General features: G+C 43.3%; 1 protein-coding gene across 2 annotated transcripts in view; it reads left to right on the forward strand.

Moving 5' to 3' along the window:
* Positions 1 to 7781, forward strand: part of phf20l1 (PHD finger protein 20 like 1) — a 126232-nt gene extending 118451 nt beyond the window's left edge. For both annotated transcript variants that reach the window (XM_041189804.1, XM_041189805.1), the window contains 2 exons: positions 6165 to 6342; positions 7623 to 7781. In XM_041189804.1, coding sequence (XP_041045738.1) covers positions 6165 to 6342; positions 7623 to 7765 — 321 coding nt within the window. In that variant the 3' untranslated portion in view covers positions 7766 to 7781. The remainder of the gene's footprint in view (positions 1 to 6164; positions 6343 to 7622) is intronic.
* The last annotated feature ends 8503 nt before the right edge of the window (positions 7782 to 16284 follow it).

Genomic DNA, 16284 nt, shown 5'->3' on the forward strand with positions numbered 1-16284 from the left:
ATAGGTGGGAAAAGAAAAATCTATATAAATTGGGAAAAAACAAAAGGAAGGGGGAAGAAACAGAAAAGGGGTGGGGATGGAGGAGGGAGTTCAAGATCTAAAGTTGTTGAATTCAGTATTCAGTCTGGAAGGCTGTAAAGTGCCTAGTCGGAAGATGAGGTGTTGTTCCTCCAGTTTGCGTTGGGCTTCACTGGAACAATGCAGCAAGCCAAGGACAGACATGTGGGCAAGAGAGCAGGGTGGAGTGTTAAAATGGCAAGCGACAGGGAGGTTTGGGTCATTCTTGCGGACAGACCGCAGGTGTTCTGCAAAGCGGTCACCCAGTTTACGTTTGGTCTCTCCAATGTAGAGGAGACCACATTGGGAGCAACGAATGCAGTAGCCTAAGTTGGGGGAAATGCACGTGAAATGCTGCTTCACTTGAAAGGAGTATTTGGGCCCTTGGACGGTGAGGAGAGAGGAAGTGAAGGGGCAGGTGTTGTATCTTTTGCGTGGGCATGGGGTGGTGCCATAGGAGGGGGTTGAGGAGTAGGGGGTGATGGAGGAGTGGACCAGGGTGTCCCGGAGGGAGCGATCCCTACGGAATGCCGATAGGGGGGGTGAAGGGAAGATGTGTTTGGTGGTGGCATCATGCTGGAGTTGGCGGAAATGGCGGAGGATGATCCTTTGAATGCGGAGGCTGGTGGGGTGATAAGTGAGGACAAGGGGGACCCTATCATGTTTCTGGGAGGGAGGAGAAGGCGTGAGGGCGGATGCGCGGGAGATGGGCCGGACATGGTTGAGGGCCCTGTCAACGACCGTGGGTGGAAAACGTCGGTTAAGGAAGAAGGAGGACATGTCAGAGGAACTGTTTTTGAAGGTAGCATCATCGGAACAGATGCGACGGAGGCGAAGGAACTGAGAGAATGGGATGGAGTCCTTACAGGAAGCGGGGTGTGAGGAGCTGTAGTCGAGGTAGCTGTGGGAGTCGGTGGGTTTGTAATGGATATTGGTGGACAGTCTGTCACCAGAGATTGAGACAGAGAGGTCAAGGAAGGGAAGGGAAGTGTCAGAGATGGACCACGTGAAAATGATGGAGGGATGGAGATTGGAAGCAAAATTAATAAATTTTTCCAAGTCCCGACGAGAGCATGAAGCGGCACCGAAGTAATCATCAATGTACCGGAGAAAGAGTTGTGGAAGGGGGCCGGAGTAGGACTGGAACAAGTAATGTTCCACATACCCCATAAAGAGACAGGCATAGCTAGGGCCCATGCGGGTACCCATAGCCACACCTATTTGGAGGAAGTGAGAGGAGTTGAAGGAGAAATTGTTCAGCGTGAGAACAAGTTCAGCCAGACGGAGGAGAGTAGTGGTGGATGGGGATTGTTCGGGCCTCTGTTCGAGGAAGAAGCTAAGGGCCCTCAGACCATCCTGGTGGGGGATGGAGGTGTAGAGGGATTGGACGTCCATGGTGAAGAGGAAGCGGTTGGGGCCAGGGAACTGGAAATTGTTGATGTGACGTAAGGTGTCTGAGAAATAAACATCTTCCTTTGCGCTGGTGGAGAGTTTTCCCCCTGATTCCCATTGACTTTGGTTTTGCTTGGGTTCCTTGATGCTGAACTCAGTCAAATGCTGCCTTGATGTCAAGGGCAGTCACTCTCACCTCATTTATTGAGTTCAGCTCTTTTGTCAATGTTTGAACCAAGACTGTAATGAGGGCAGGAACTGAATGGCCTAGCAGAACCCAAACTGACCATCAGTGATCAGGTAATTGGTGAGTGACTGTGGCTTGATAGCACTGTCGACAACACCTTCCATTACTTTGCTGATGATCAAGAGTAGACTGATGGGGCGGTAATTGGCTGGGTTGAGTTTGTCCTTTTTTGGGCAGGGCATACCTGGGCAATTTTCCATATTACTAGGTAGATGTCAGTGTTGGGGCTGTTCTGGAACAGCTTGGCTAGGGGCGTGGCAAGCTCTGGAGCACAAGTCTTCAGTACTATTGCCAGAATATTGTCAGGGCTCATAGCCATTGCAGTATCCAGTGCCTTCAGCTGTTTCTAGACATCCCGTGGAGTGAATTGAATTGGCTGAAGACTGGCACCTGTGATGCTGAAGACCTCAGCAAGAGGCCAAGATGGATCATCCACTCAACACTCCTGCTGAAGACGGTTGCAAATGCTTCAGCCTTGTATTTTGCACTGATGTGCTGGGCTGACACATCCTTGAGGATGGTGGTATTATTGGAGCCTCCTCCTCCAGTTAGTTCTTTAATTGTCCTCCATCATTCACGACTGAGTGCATCAGGACTGCAGAGCTTAGATCTGATCCATTGGTTGTAGGATTGCCTATCAAATGTTGCTTATGCTGTTTGGCATGCAAGTAGTCCTGTGTTATAGCTTCACCCGGTTGATACCTCATTTGAAGGTATGTCTGGTGCTGCTCCTGGCATACCCCCCTGCACTCTTCATTGAACCAGGGTTGATTCTCTGACTTGGTGCCAATGGGGATATGCCGGGTCATGAGGTTGCAGATTGTTGTTGAATACAATCCTATTGCTCCTGATGGCCCACAGCCCTTCCTAGGTACCCAGTTTTGATTTGCTAGATGTATTCAAAATCATCCCATTTAACTCGGTGGTAGTGCCACACAACAGGATGGAGGGTATTCTCACTGTGAAGACAAGAATCTGTCTCCACAAGAACTCTCCTACTGATATTGTCGTGGCATCTGCGACAGGTAGATTGATGAGGATGAGGTCAAGTAGGTTTTCCCACCTTGCTGGTTCCTTCACTACCAGCCATAGATCCTGGTCTACGCTATGTTCTTTAGGTCTCAGCCAGCTTGGTCAGTAGTGGTGCTACCAAGCCATTCTTGGTGATGGACAATGACGTCTGCCACCCAGAGTACATTCTATGCTCTTGCCAGTGCTGAGTACTTCTTCCAAGTGATGCTCAATATGGAGTACTGATACGTCACCCGAGAGGGGAGGTAGGTGGTAATCAGCAGGAGGTTTCCTTGCCTTGACCTGATGCTATGAGACTTCATGGAGTCCAGAGACAATGTTGATGACTCCCAGGGTAACTCCCTCCAAACTTTGTACCATTGTGCCGCCACCTCTGGTGGATCTGTTCTGCCAGTGGGACAGGAGATATCCAATGATGGTAATGATGACATTCCCAGGGATATTGTAAAGTTATGATTCCGTGAATATGACTATGTCAGGCTGTTGCTTGACCATTCTGTGTGGAAGCTCATATAAAAGCAGAAAATGCTGGAAAAACTCAGCACGTCTGGCAGCATCTGTGGAGGGAGAAACACAGTTAACGTTTCAAATCCATCGTGACTCTTCTGAACTGTGGACAGCTCTCTCAATTTTGGCACAAACCTACTCTGAGTTAGAGTCAGAGACTTCGGACAGTTCCGACTTACCTACCTGAATAGTTACCCAGGAAATGTTAACCAGAAAAGTTCTAGTCTAACTCCTGGGTACCTACAGAACTGACCTCCCGAATCCCCCTTCGACCCCCTGATTAAACCCCGAATCCACAACTAGCCCCCCCCCCCCACCCCAGCCTCCAACTACCCCCTGACCTGACCTGACTACACCTCCTGACCACGCTAACCCCCAACCACCCAATTAACTGCCCCGAGCCAACCTGACTATTCCCTACCTGACTATTCCCTACCTGACTACCCTCACTTGACCTGACTACCACACCTGATCTACCTACCCACCTCACTCATCTGCCTCCCCACCCCCCTGCCACCCTAGCCTCCTGCCACCCTAGCCTCCTGCCACCCTAGCCTCCTGGCACCCTACCTACCTGCTGCCCTACCCACTTGCCACCCTACCCACCTACCTCACCCAGCTACACACCCTACTACCATACCCATTCACTCATTCATCCATTCACCCATCACTGACATTCACACTGCACAAATAAACTTACCTTATGGCAGCTAGTGCCGTAAGAAGTGGGTGTGTCCAGTCTTCCCCCCACTTCCCGCCAATGCTACTCCATTGCGATGGAGTTCCCTGAGGGACTGCGCTCTGCACATTTCTGGAGAATCTGGGCTTGGAAGACCTGACCAGGAATGTGGAGCTGTGTAAGTTCCAGGCCAATGGAGTTCTAATGATTTTAATAAATCAGCTCTTGACTTGATGCGGACAAAAAAGACTTTCAAGTCCGACCTGTTTTAATTAGCATGATGGCGAAGATCAGTTCTGAAGAAGAGTCATATTGGACTTGAAACGTTAACTCTGTTTTTCTCTCTCCACAGATGCTGCTAGATCTGCTGACTTTTTACAGCACTTTTTGTTTTAATTAGCATGATATTTGCCAATCATTAGGTTTATTAATGAAGGCACCATTACATGATTCTTACTGTGTTAATTACTGCACCCTAGCACTTTGAGTTGAGCATCGGCTTCAGGATCAACAGTTACAGTCCACTGAAGTGTTGCACTTCAAGCATCAAGTAAAGTGCTTGCTGTGTGTTTAGTTCAGGACTGTTGGTGAATGGGGAAAGAAGAGGAATGAGAAAAGGCAACAAAATTTTATAAGACACACATACGCACATATGGATGCAGCAGAGTTTTATTTTTCTCCAAGCTTTTAATTTCTGTTGTTTGTATTTTTTTTTAATTCATGAGTTTTTTAAAAACTTGCACATGTCCCTGATGTGCTTGATGAGAAATATAGTCAAAGACAAAGAATTTGCCTCTATATGACGTTTGATGACCTTCCCACCATCGTAAGATCGTATGGAGCATTAACATCGGCATAAACCAAAATGCCTGTTTCTATGCTCTACACTCAATGTCAGGCCAAAGGGCACCATGTTCAGCTCCATTTGCAATTCCTCAGATAAGGAAGGAGCCATGCCCATGTGCAGTAAGACGTGGACAACACCCAGGCTTGGGCTGTTAAGTGACAAGTAACATTCACTAAAGTAACATTGCTAGGCAATGATCATCTTTAACTAGACGCTGAATGACTCGCTGTGTTTCCAACTTTTTCTGTTTCTCTTTCAAATTTTCAGTATTTTTTTCTTTGTCTCTGCAATGTTAAATTTTGACTTTTTTAAGCATTGCTGCCAATGGTGAGATGGTTCCTTTAAAATCTCAGACTTTACCTGCATGTAATTCACAATTTTGGCGATGAATTACTGTAGAATGTCAGCCGTGGCTAAGGAGGTACACTCTCACCTCTTAATCAAAACGTTGTGGGTTCCATATTCATTTCAATTTTAAACCCTCTTAAATGACATAATCTACCTGACATCGCAATGGACTGCTGAGGGAGTGCTGCACTGTCAGAAGTGCCACCTTTCATATGAGATATTTAACTGAGGCCTGATCTGACCCCTCAGATGGATGTAAAAGATCCCATGACACTATTTTGAAGAAGAGCATTGAGGTTCTCCCCAGTGCCCTGGTCAATATTTATCCCTGAAAAAACATCATCTAAAAAAGAAGCAAGTTGTCAGGCCATTATCACATTGCTGTTTATGGAAGCTTGTGCACAAATTACTGTATTTCCTACGTTCCAAAAATAGTATACTTTAAAATTAATTTATTGGCAGTAAAGTTCTTTGGACCATCCTGAGATCATGAAAGCTGCTAAGGAAATGCAAGCCTGTCTGTCTTTATGATGTTCTGTTGATTTTTATTTATTTTTTCTTCCCGCCAATCTCTATCTTCCCTTTTAGCAATGTGGCTCTACAAGTGCCAGATCCAGATGCCCATTCTTCAGATGTGAAACCTTGAGTGTCAGCTGGCTTTTACAAAGCCAAGCATGACCGGGCAGCCACTTGGATTCATTTTCAGTGCTGGCTGCTAGATAGTGACGAGGAGTGGGCATGTTGATTGATTTTCCCCCTCTTAACACAAAAACAAAACATCTAAAACACCACTAGTTCACTATCTCAGCACAGATCTGCAATCAAACCTGGGAACTCTTTCTCTCTATGTGCGATATGAAATGAGATGAAATGAAATTAAGAATATCACATCACTGTATGCTTTCACACACTGTGCTGCTTTTTGAAATCAGCTGACTGTCATTACGCCTCCAGAAGTAGAGCTTCCCCCATTGATTTTCTTTGAACAGTGCTAAGTCTTTTATTTATAATTAGCCACTGTGACCCATTTTTTTCTATCACTTCATTACCAACAGGGAGCTACTGACATTAAAGAGATGGTTTCTGTTTCAAATGATGGCAGCTGCGATGAGATGGCAGGAGAGGAGCATGTCAACCCACAGTTTTCGTGGCAGCTGAACCTACTGACACACATTGAGGCCCTGCAGAATGAAGTAAACAGCAGAATGGACTTCATTGAGAAAGAGCTGGATGGTAAAATCAGCACTGTAATGCTACTATAAATCCTTTTTTTTTACATTACGCGCTGGTCAAATATTAATCTGAGACTTCACCAGATTCACCAGAGTGTTAAAGGTTGGATAAATTTGGTTTTTATTCTATTAAATTTAGAAGATTGACGGGTGGTCCAATTTAGCTGTTTAAAATGATAAATTCAATAGGGTAAATATAGGGGAGCTATTTTCTCTGATGGAGGAATCCAGAACAATGTGGCACAGTCTTAAAATTGGAGCTAGGCTATTTACAAGTGAAATCAGGAAGATTTTCACAAACACAGCAGTGGAAATCTGGAACTCGTTCCCCGAGAAAAGCTGTGGATGCTGGAACAGTTTAAACTGTCAAGACTGAGATCGTTAGATTTTTGTTGGTAAGAGTATTAAGGAGGATGGAGCAATGATGGGAGAACAGACTTGAAATACAGATCACCCATGACAGAACAGGATTGCAGTGTTGAATGGTCTACTCCTATGATTTTTGGTTCTCATTTTCACCTTCCCACATAATTCAGAGGGTAAATACGCTGCAACACAACAGATCAAAAAACAGTTCTGTGTACAGTCTCTGAGTTAGCTGATCTTAGTTGGAGCAGGGGTGTCAATGGTTTCTCATCTGTAATACATTAAAGATCTTATAGTTGCATGCAAAACTGTAGTTTATATCTTCCCATTTTTGTCACACTTGGGCGTCATCTTTTTCCATGTTAAATTACAATGTTCATATTTATAATTAGAATTTCCTAAGGAAACTTGATATGCTATAAAAGTACAATCTACCCCTGGTGGTGGCACAATAGTGTCTGTTTCATTTCTCCCTGAACTGTAGAGAAATATGTACACTCCGATCAACTCTGCTCCCTAAAATTTCACAGGTTTTGCCATTTATCTACAAATAATATCAAGTAAAAGTATTGCGTGACATTAGGATCAATTGTATCCCTTCAAATGGGAAATGTTTCATTTGAAGATCATATTCAGCATTAACTCCCCTTGTAAAGCACCATGTGAGAGCAAATAGTAATAAGAAATGTAAAGTTTGTAACAGCTACGTTCCTTTCTCAAGGTTAGAATTGACATAAAACTCCGACAAAGCAAGATGAATAAAAATATTTAACCGAGGAACGTTCCCTCTTTACTTATAGTTAAACCAGTCGTATCTTTAATTTGCTAAGTACCCGTTTGTATATTTAACTCTGGTTGAATTTGTAACAAAGTTTTTTGTTCTTTTCTCTTGTTTCCTTCCATGTAATCTCCTAGTTCTAGAAAGTTGGCTGGATTTTTCCGGGGAACTTGAGCCACCGGAACCACTTGCACGACTTCCACAGCTGAAACGCCACATCAAACAACTCCTGACAGACTTGGCGAAAGTGGAGCAAATGGCAACCTGCTGCTCCCTTTGAGAAAACGATAATTGGGTTGGGGGCGGGGGGGTGGGGGGGTGGTTGGTGCGGTTGAGGGGGGCAGGGTGGTGACAGAAATAGAATGGAACTGATTGAAAACCATGCAGCCAAAGTGGAGTAGAACCATTGAGAAGCTAATGTTTCTACTATTTGTGTGTAGAAGGATTTAATTTCTAATAGCAAACTTGAAGGAAAGGAAGAGACTGGAATGAAAAAATGGACATCTTAGATATCCTACAACATCAGGCTTAAGGCAGAGCTTCAATTTCATTCACAGCACTTGCCAGCATAAAGTGACCCCATTATGTTGTAAGCCCTTGCATACAGTACAAAGGGCATTACAATCACTGATCAAGTGTGCACATGCTTCTTCCTAACTGGTCGTGAATACTTTTATAACAGTTGTGGAAGGGCTTTTGGTTGCTAAATAAGCAATGGAAGTTGGATAATTCAAATGGGGTCAAGAGCTTTTTGTGATTGGGAGTAACTGACTCTAGCATTTGTTTTCACAAAGGCTAGGAATATATCAGAAGAGTGTAGCTCCTGAAGTCAGGTGCTGGAAAAAGATCACTTTTCCGTTTGATAATTATCTGATATGCAATGAAATAATGCACAGGTGAGCAGCTTATGGGCTCAAATAGAGCCTTTTAAATCACTGCAATGATATTCATTATGTTCTTTGTGGTAGGTTGACTAAATTGTCCCAGGAACAATTTAGAAAGCACTACTTATTCCCGCAATGTGGACATGCAACTTTGCAGCTCCTGCAGTTCCCAGTGGCCAAATCTTATATCCAATGTGAATTCTCAACACAGTACTTATTGCTCATTTGGAGAGAAAAAAAAACCCTGATGAAATATGTTGAAATGTTCTGGCTTTTTGAGAGTTGGAAGGGGAGTCGGAGGTAGAGGAAATAGATCTTCACTGAGGGCCAAATTCCTGGTGAAAAATTTGACTGCGGAATCCCAGTGAAATCATCTATAATACTCTCAAATTTATAGCAATTAGTGAAAAGCTTAAGACTTCACGGTAGTGCAAATAAAATTTATAGGTGTACTGTATTGCAGGATACCTCAGTATTTTGTACCCATCCAGATCTGAGATCACTTTGCCAAATGTACACTGTTCGTAAAGACCTGAGCTCCCCCCTTATGATGAGTCTGTAGCTTGGTATGGTATGATCTCATATAACAATTTATTGTGAGGAATCAAAACTGAGGTTGACTTGTAAATAGACCTCCTGCACTCCAGTTACTTTGAAAAGTACCATCAACCTCCATGGGGTACTTGTTCATGCTGCCATTTGGACCCAAGCACCAGTCACAGGCAGGTAGGAGAACATACAAACAAAATTCATCTGTCTGTGCTGTAGACCTCTCTGAATCCTTTTTCATCCCTAAACACGTGTTTTGTATACCCATAATTAACTTGTTTCTCAAATTGGTGCTTAAAATTAAGGGCATGCAAAATAGGTGGCGTCAGGAGAGTGCATTGAATCGGGAGTTTGCGGGGCTGGTGAGGAGGGGTTGTACCAGAAACGATTGATTGGGACCCACATCTGTAACCATATTCTGTGCAACTACCACAAACTTAGTGTAGTTATATTAAAAGAAAGATATGAAATTTGAAAGCAGTGCAAAAAAATCAGTTTATAAAGTTAATTTTATGGTGTTGCAGGGTGGGTCTCACTGTTTATACCTGCCCAGAATACTCAGCTGCTGTTGTTCAGAAACACATGAACTATAACAAAAGAAGAATTGTGTGCCAGGCAGATATATTTGCTATCAGGGTGTGTGTTGACTGTAACTGTATATCTCAAAAAAGTGTATATTTGGCTTATATGTATAAAGTTCTGGAAGCTGAAGTTCCTCCCCTTTTCATTTCATTTCTGTGTATAAGACAATTCACTAAGGTGTGTTTTTTTAAAATAGACAATAAACGTTTAAGCAACAGTACATATCTATTGTGCTATTTAATAGCTACGATTGTCACCAGCACTCTGCAATTGTCTGCCTCATGCTTAAACTAAGTAAGCATGGCTAAATTTGAAGTATGTAACACAGTTACCCCATGCGCTGAACACTCCATTCTCAGCTTGGTGGGAATGTTAGCAGAGACGAAGATGGGACAGTTGGGGTTACTGCTTGTAAGGACGCAGTGAGAAATAACCTGAGGTACATTTTTCCATACACGAAGCAGAAATATCTACTAATCAAACCATTCCAATACATCATAGAGCCATACCTGTCACAAAGGAAGATACGTGGTTGTTGAAGTCAATAATTTCAGCCTCAGGACATTGCTGCATCCAAAGCCGAACTATCTTCAGCTGCTTCAGTAATGAGTTTCCCTCCATTGTGAGGTCAGCTACATGGTTGTTTGCTAATGATCACGCAGTGTTCATCTCCATTCACAATTCCTCAGATAACGAAGCAGTCCATGCCCACATGAAACAAGATTTGGGCAATATCCAGGCTTGGGCTGATAGGTGGCAAGTAACATTTGTGCCACACAAGCACCAGGCAATGACCATCTCCAACAAGATAAATTCTAACAACATCTCCTTGAGATTCCTGACATTACCATTGCTAAGTACCTCTCTGTCAACATCCGGAGGGATTGGGGTCACCATTAAGCAGGAACTCAGCTGGACCTGTCACATAAATACCTTGGATACTGCAGCCTAGGTCAGAGGCTAGGTATTCTACAGCAAGTGGGCCACCCACTGATGTCCCAAAGCCTGTCCACCACCTACAAGCTGGAAGCCATGAGTGTGATGAGAGACTCTCCACTTACCTGGTATAGCTACATTAACACTGAAGATGTTTAAAGCTATCCAAGACAAAATGGTCCATGATTCCCATTTCCCAACTGAAACATCCACATCCTCCACCATTATGATGCTGTGGCTTGATTGTGTACTATATGCAGGATGCCATGCCTTCTTCAAACCAAATCACCTACAAAGAAAAGGGCAGCATGGGACCGGAAATTCTATCATCTCCCACTTCCTGTTCAAGTCACTGATTAATCCATCTGGGACATATATTGCTTATCCTTCATTGTCACTGGGTCAAAATCCTGAACTCCCTAATAAACAGAATTGTGGGAACACCCTTACCACAATGACTCCAGTTCAAGCGGTTCATTAACCTTTCTGCTATATTTGTTCTGCTGACGTCACCCCTTTGACCCTTGTTTTTGTTCTTACTGATACTGTGTAGCTGATGTCATCCCCTGTTATAAACTAAATGGATAAATGATCTGCCTGCTATGAAGACAAAAAGACTGGAAAGGGTCCCATTTGTTTCTGTGTTGGTGATGAGTTATCTGATCATAGCGGGGTATGATGAGGGTGTTACACTTCAATGTCCCTAAGTTAGGAAAGTGAAAAGTCAGCCAGAACTCCCTCTGCTGATTGCTATATAATAGCCTCAGTTGGAAACTTGATGCTGGATGGCTGCATACCGGTCCTTTTGGATCTGTAAGTGAGAACAGGAGTAGGATGTTTGTGTATAGAGCTATTATCTGGGGTAACTGTCCCCAACCTGCCCATGTGTCCTGCTGCTTTTATTCTCAATTGTTTTGACTTACTCTCCAGCCCCACCAAATAGCCCCTCCCAGCCCCACCAAATAGCTTACATCTTTCCCCACTACGTTATTTGCCCTTTCAGCAAGAAACTGGGTGCCATTTCAGTTTATACAAAGACTATCCAATCTGTATAGCTTTTCTTGGCTTCAAAGTGTCCCAGGAATCTGAAATTCTCCTTTTTACACCATTCTTTCAGCTAAGTATTGGCAATTCTAATCTATCTCTCCCCATTTAGTCCAATGCTGGGCACTGGGAACAATCCAGAAATCACAACCCTAACTGGTACTTGTCCTTACAAGAAGCACAGCTCTGGCTGCTTGCCCTCCCATAACTCTTTGCATTCACTTGTGATGTGCTGGAGTGTGAAACCTGGAAGCAACATATCACTCAGGATTCTGGATCATGTCTATAATAAAAACTACCCACCCGTACCATAGATTCTCCCACAATTGCCACCCTCCTATTCTTACGAGCTCTTTTGTTTTCCTCATGGTACATTACCAATGGGAATATCTGGGAACATCACTGCCTGTAAGTTCCACTCCAAGTCATGTGCCATTCTGACTTATAGATACATCGTCATTCCTTCATTGATGCTGGATCAAAATCCTGGAATTACCTCACTAACAACACTATAGGAGTACTTTCACCACACGACTGCAATGTCTATGAGTCTATAGAAATTCACTTGCGTTGCCATCGTCTCCAGGGCTATGGGCCAAATGGTGGAAAATGGGATTAGCGTAGTCAGATCTTTGTTGACCGGCGTGGACACGATGGGCTGAATGGCCTCCTTTGGTGCCGTAAATGCCTGAGTCTAAGAAGGCAGCTCGATGTCACCTTTTCAAGGGCAATTAGGAATGATCAATAAATGTTGGCCTTGCCAGCAATGCCCCACATCCCATGAATGAATAAAAAAATATACTGGCTTCCCAGTACCTTGTGATCACTCATTCTGTGTCATTCTTTCTGTCCACATCCCTGGTACCTAAATTGTTTTTCAGCTCCTCAGATTATCCCATCTACGCTCACCTGTTGCTTCCTGCCCTATATGCTGATGGTCACCCAGTCTCCTTTGCCAACTTCTCTACTCCTAGCAACATGTGGGACTTTCTCAAACATCTCCAAAAAACTTGAAAGATCAAGTGCCTTTCAAAATGCGTCATTGCTCTTTTTAACTCCAGACTCTAGATAGACCCTTGAGCTTTGGGGTTGCATAGTTCACCCGCTCTTCGTTGACTTAGTGATAGCATATTCACGACTCATGCAAGATGTTTATTTAAAGAATTCATGTGTTACAAAGACAAGAACACAGATGTTTCCTGAATCAGAACAGAATCCTTCATTTTATAACAGTAGTTTTGCCACATTTTTGGAAAGAAAATTTATACACTTTCAAATCTTTTTTCCCTGACTAAATTTGTGCCATTTGTTTACCTCCCAATTATTGTCATTGTCTATATAAGGACTCCTTTTTCCTAACATGATGAACTCATCTCTAATCTAAAAGCTGAACATGAGAAATAGACACAGGAGTAGGCCATTTGGCTGCTGCAACCTGCTTCCATTCAAAAAGATTGTGGCAAATCTGATCGTGGCCTTAACTCTACTTTTTTTCCTGATCCACATAACCCTTGACTCCCTTGGAGATCGAAAATCTGTCTAACTCTACTCGAATATGTTTAATTACCCTGTCTCCACTGTTCTCTGGGGTAGAGAATTCCAAAGATTAATGACCCTCTGAGGGAAGAAATTTCTCTTCATCTCCATCTTAAATGGGCAACCCCACATTCTGAAACTGTGCCCCCCATTTCTAGATTCCACTACAAGGAGAAAAATCCTTTCAGCATCTACCCTCTCATGCCCCCTCAGAATCTTATCACCTTTTATTCTTCTAAACTCCAATGAGTATAGGTTCAACCTGCTCATAAGACAATCCCTTTATCCAGGAGTCAACCTAGTGAAACATCTCTGATCTGCTTCCAATGTAAGTATATCCCACCTTAAGTATGGAGATCAAAACTATGGTCTCACCAGTGCCTTGTACATTGTAGCACAACCTCGCTACCTTTATACTCCACCTGCTCACAATAAAGACCAAAATTCCATTTTCCTCTCCTAAGTAATTGTTGTACCTGCATACCAACTTTTTGTGATTCGTCTATGATGACACCCAGATCCTTCTCTTTTGCAGTCTTTCGCAATTTAAATAATATTCTGGCTTTCTATTCTTCCTGCCAATGTGGACAATATCATATTTTCCCACATGATATTTGATCTGCCAGATTTGTGTCCATTCACTTAACCTATTTTTTAAAAATTCATTCATGGGATGTGGGCTTCGCTGGCTGGGCCAGCATTTATTGCCTATCCCTTGTTGCCTTTGTGAAGGTTGCAGTGAACTGCTTTCTTGAACTCCTGTGGATGTGGTGTCAATCAAGCGGGCTGCTTTTTCCTGGGTGGTGTCAACCTTCTTGAGTGTTGTGGGAGCAGCTCTCATTCAGGTAATTGGGGAATATTCCATCACACTCCTGACGTGTGCCTTGTAGATGGTGGACAGGCTTTGGGGAGACAGGAGGTGAGTTACTCGTTGCACAATTCCTAGCCCCTGACTTGCTCTTGCAACCACAGTATTTATATGGATAGTCCAGTTCAGTTTCTGGTCAATGGTAACCCCCAGGATATTGATAGTGGGGGATTCAGTGATGGTAAGGCCACTGAACGTCAAGGAGCGATGGTTAGATTCTCTCTTGTTGAAGATGGTCATTGCCCAGCACTTGTGTGGTGCGCATGTTACTTGGCACTAGTCAGCCCAAGCCTGGATATTCTACAGGTCTTGATGCATTTGAACTTGGACTGCTCAATATCTGAGGAGTCACCAATGGTGCTAAATATTGTGCAATCATCAGCGAACATCCCCACTCTGACCTTACAATGGAAGGAAGCTCATTGATGAAGCAGCTGAAGATGGTTGGGCTGAGGACAATACCCTGAGGAACACCAGCAGTGATGTCCTGGAGCTGAGATGACTGAGGTCCAACAACCACAACCGTCTTACTTTGTGTTAGGCATGACACCAACCAGTGGAGAGTTTTCCCCTTGATTCCCATTGACTCCAGTTTTGCTAGGGCTCCTTGATGCCTTACTTGGTCAAATGCAGCCTTGATGTCAAGGGCAGTCACTCTCACCTCATCTTCGGAATTCAGCTCTTTTGTCCATGTTTGAACCAAGGCTGTATTGAGGTCAGGAGCTGAGTGACCTCTATTTCTCCTTGAAGATTTCCCATATCCTACTCACAACTTGCTTCCTACCTATCTTTGCAGTATCAGCAAATTTGTCTACAATACAGTCGGTCCCTTCGTCCAAGTCAATAATATAAATCGTAAATAGTTGAGGCCCTAGCAGAAATCACTGTGGCACTCCTTACTGTTGGCCAACCTGAAAACGACCCATTTATGAATCGAGACACAGCCCATTAATAGCATTCTGTAACCTGCAAAGGTACCTAAGCAATGCACCACTTTCACTATTTTTGTTTCTTTCCTCCTGTTATCCACCAACTGGCCATTCTCTGTGCATCAAAAAAAAATACAGCCAAAATATATTCAATTCTGATCTAACACCCACAAATTTAGATATTCAATGCAACTGACACTGGTAGGAGATCTGCTGAATCTGAATTACCAGATTTCAATCAGGACGGTAATGACAGTGCTAAAACTAGCCTGGGTTAAGAAAAGATAAATCATCCAGAGTTCTTCCAGGTTAATATAGTCTTGAGCTTGGCTGTGATGTCCCCATAACTGGATATTCTTTCTGCAGTTAATATTGAGACTCACACATAAATAATGGACGCCTGGAGGAGGATCGTACAAACAATGCCCATGGACTGTATCCAGGTTAGTTGGGGGGGTGGGAGAAAGGGTGACATGGGTAAATAATGTCATCAGCAGGTGCAGGAAGATACTGACTTGCTTCCTTGGAATTTCTGGGGAAGATTAATAAAGAACTTTCATTTCTAAAGAAAGGAAGAACTTATATTTATAAAGCACCTTTCACAATGTCCCAAAGCATATTCCAGCCAATCAAGTACTTTTGAAGTGTGGTCACTGTTATAATGCAGAACACACAGCAGCCAATTTGCAAGTTCCCACAACTCACGATGAAATAAATGACTTGATCATCTGCTTTAATGTTTAGATACTGGCTAGGACATCAGAGAGAACTCCCCTGTTCTTGTTCAGATAGGGAAGTGGGACCTTGACATCTGCCCGATCGTGCTGACAAGGCCTTGGTTTAACATCTCATCTGAACACCACCTCCAACAATGCAGAACTCCCTCAGTACTTCAATGAAGTGTCAGCCTAGATTTTACATTCAAATCTCCATAATGTACTTGAACTCACAACCTTCTGACTCAGGCAAGACCACTATCACTGAGGTAAGGTTGTCCGTTATAGTTACGTACTGTCTTTCAAACCATCAGAGTTTGTCACATTGTTTCATAGCTTATACCGTACACTTGAAATTTCTCTACATCTGCTATCTTGCAGCCTTTCTGAGTGAGATTGTATATGTCTTTCCAATTCAGCTTTGTGCTGTGGCCACATGGTTAGAAGAAAGGGGATTCAAACTGCCTACTCCATTTTAACATAAGATGCTTAGAGCCAGCAAATAGAGGTGGCTTTTACGACATTGGCCTGAATTGGAATTGACAAAAATCACACTGCCACAATAGAGATGTTCTTGTGAGATTGGGGAAGAGAAGATAGGGATTTACTTTACACCATACCAAACCATACATGACCTTGGAATACTATACTTACAATATATCTGACCTCTGGATTCCAAAAATAGTCTGCATAAAATTTAACTGCAGTGAATTTGCACCATGCCAAAGGGGTTAAGAATTCAAGATTCTCTAAAT

The sequence above is a fragment of the Carcharodon carcharias genome, chromosome 6 (genome assembly GCF_017639515.1).
Source record: "Carcharodon carcharias isolate sCarCar2 chromosome 6, sCarCar2.pri, whole genome shotgun sequence".
Classification (NCBI taxonomy): domain Eukaryota; kingdom Metazoa; phylum Chordata; class Chondrichthyes; order Lamniformes; family Lamnidae; genus Carcharodon; species Carcharodon carcharias.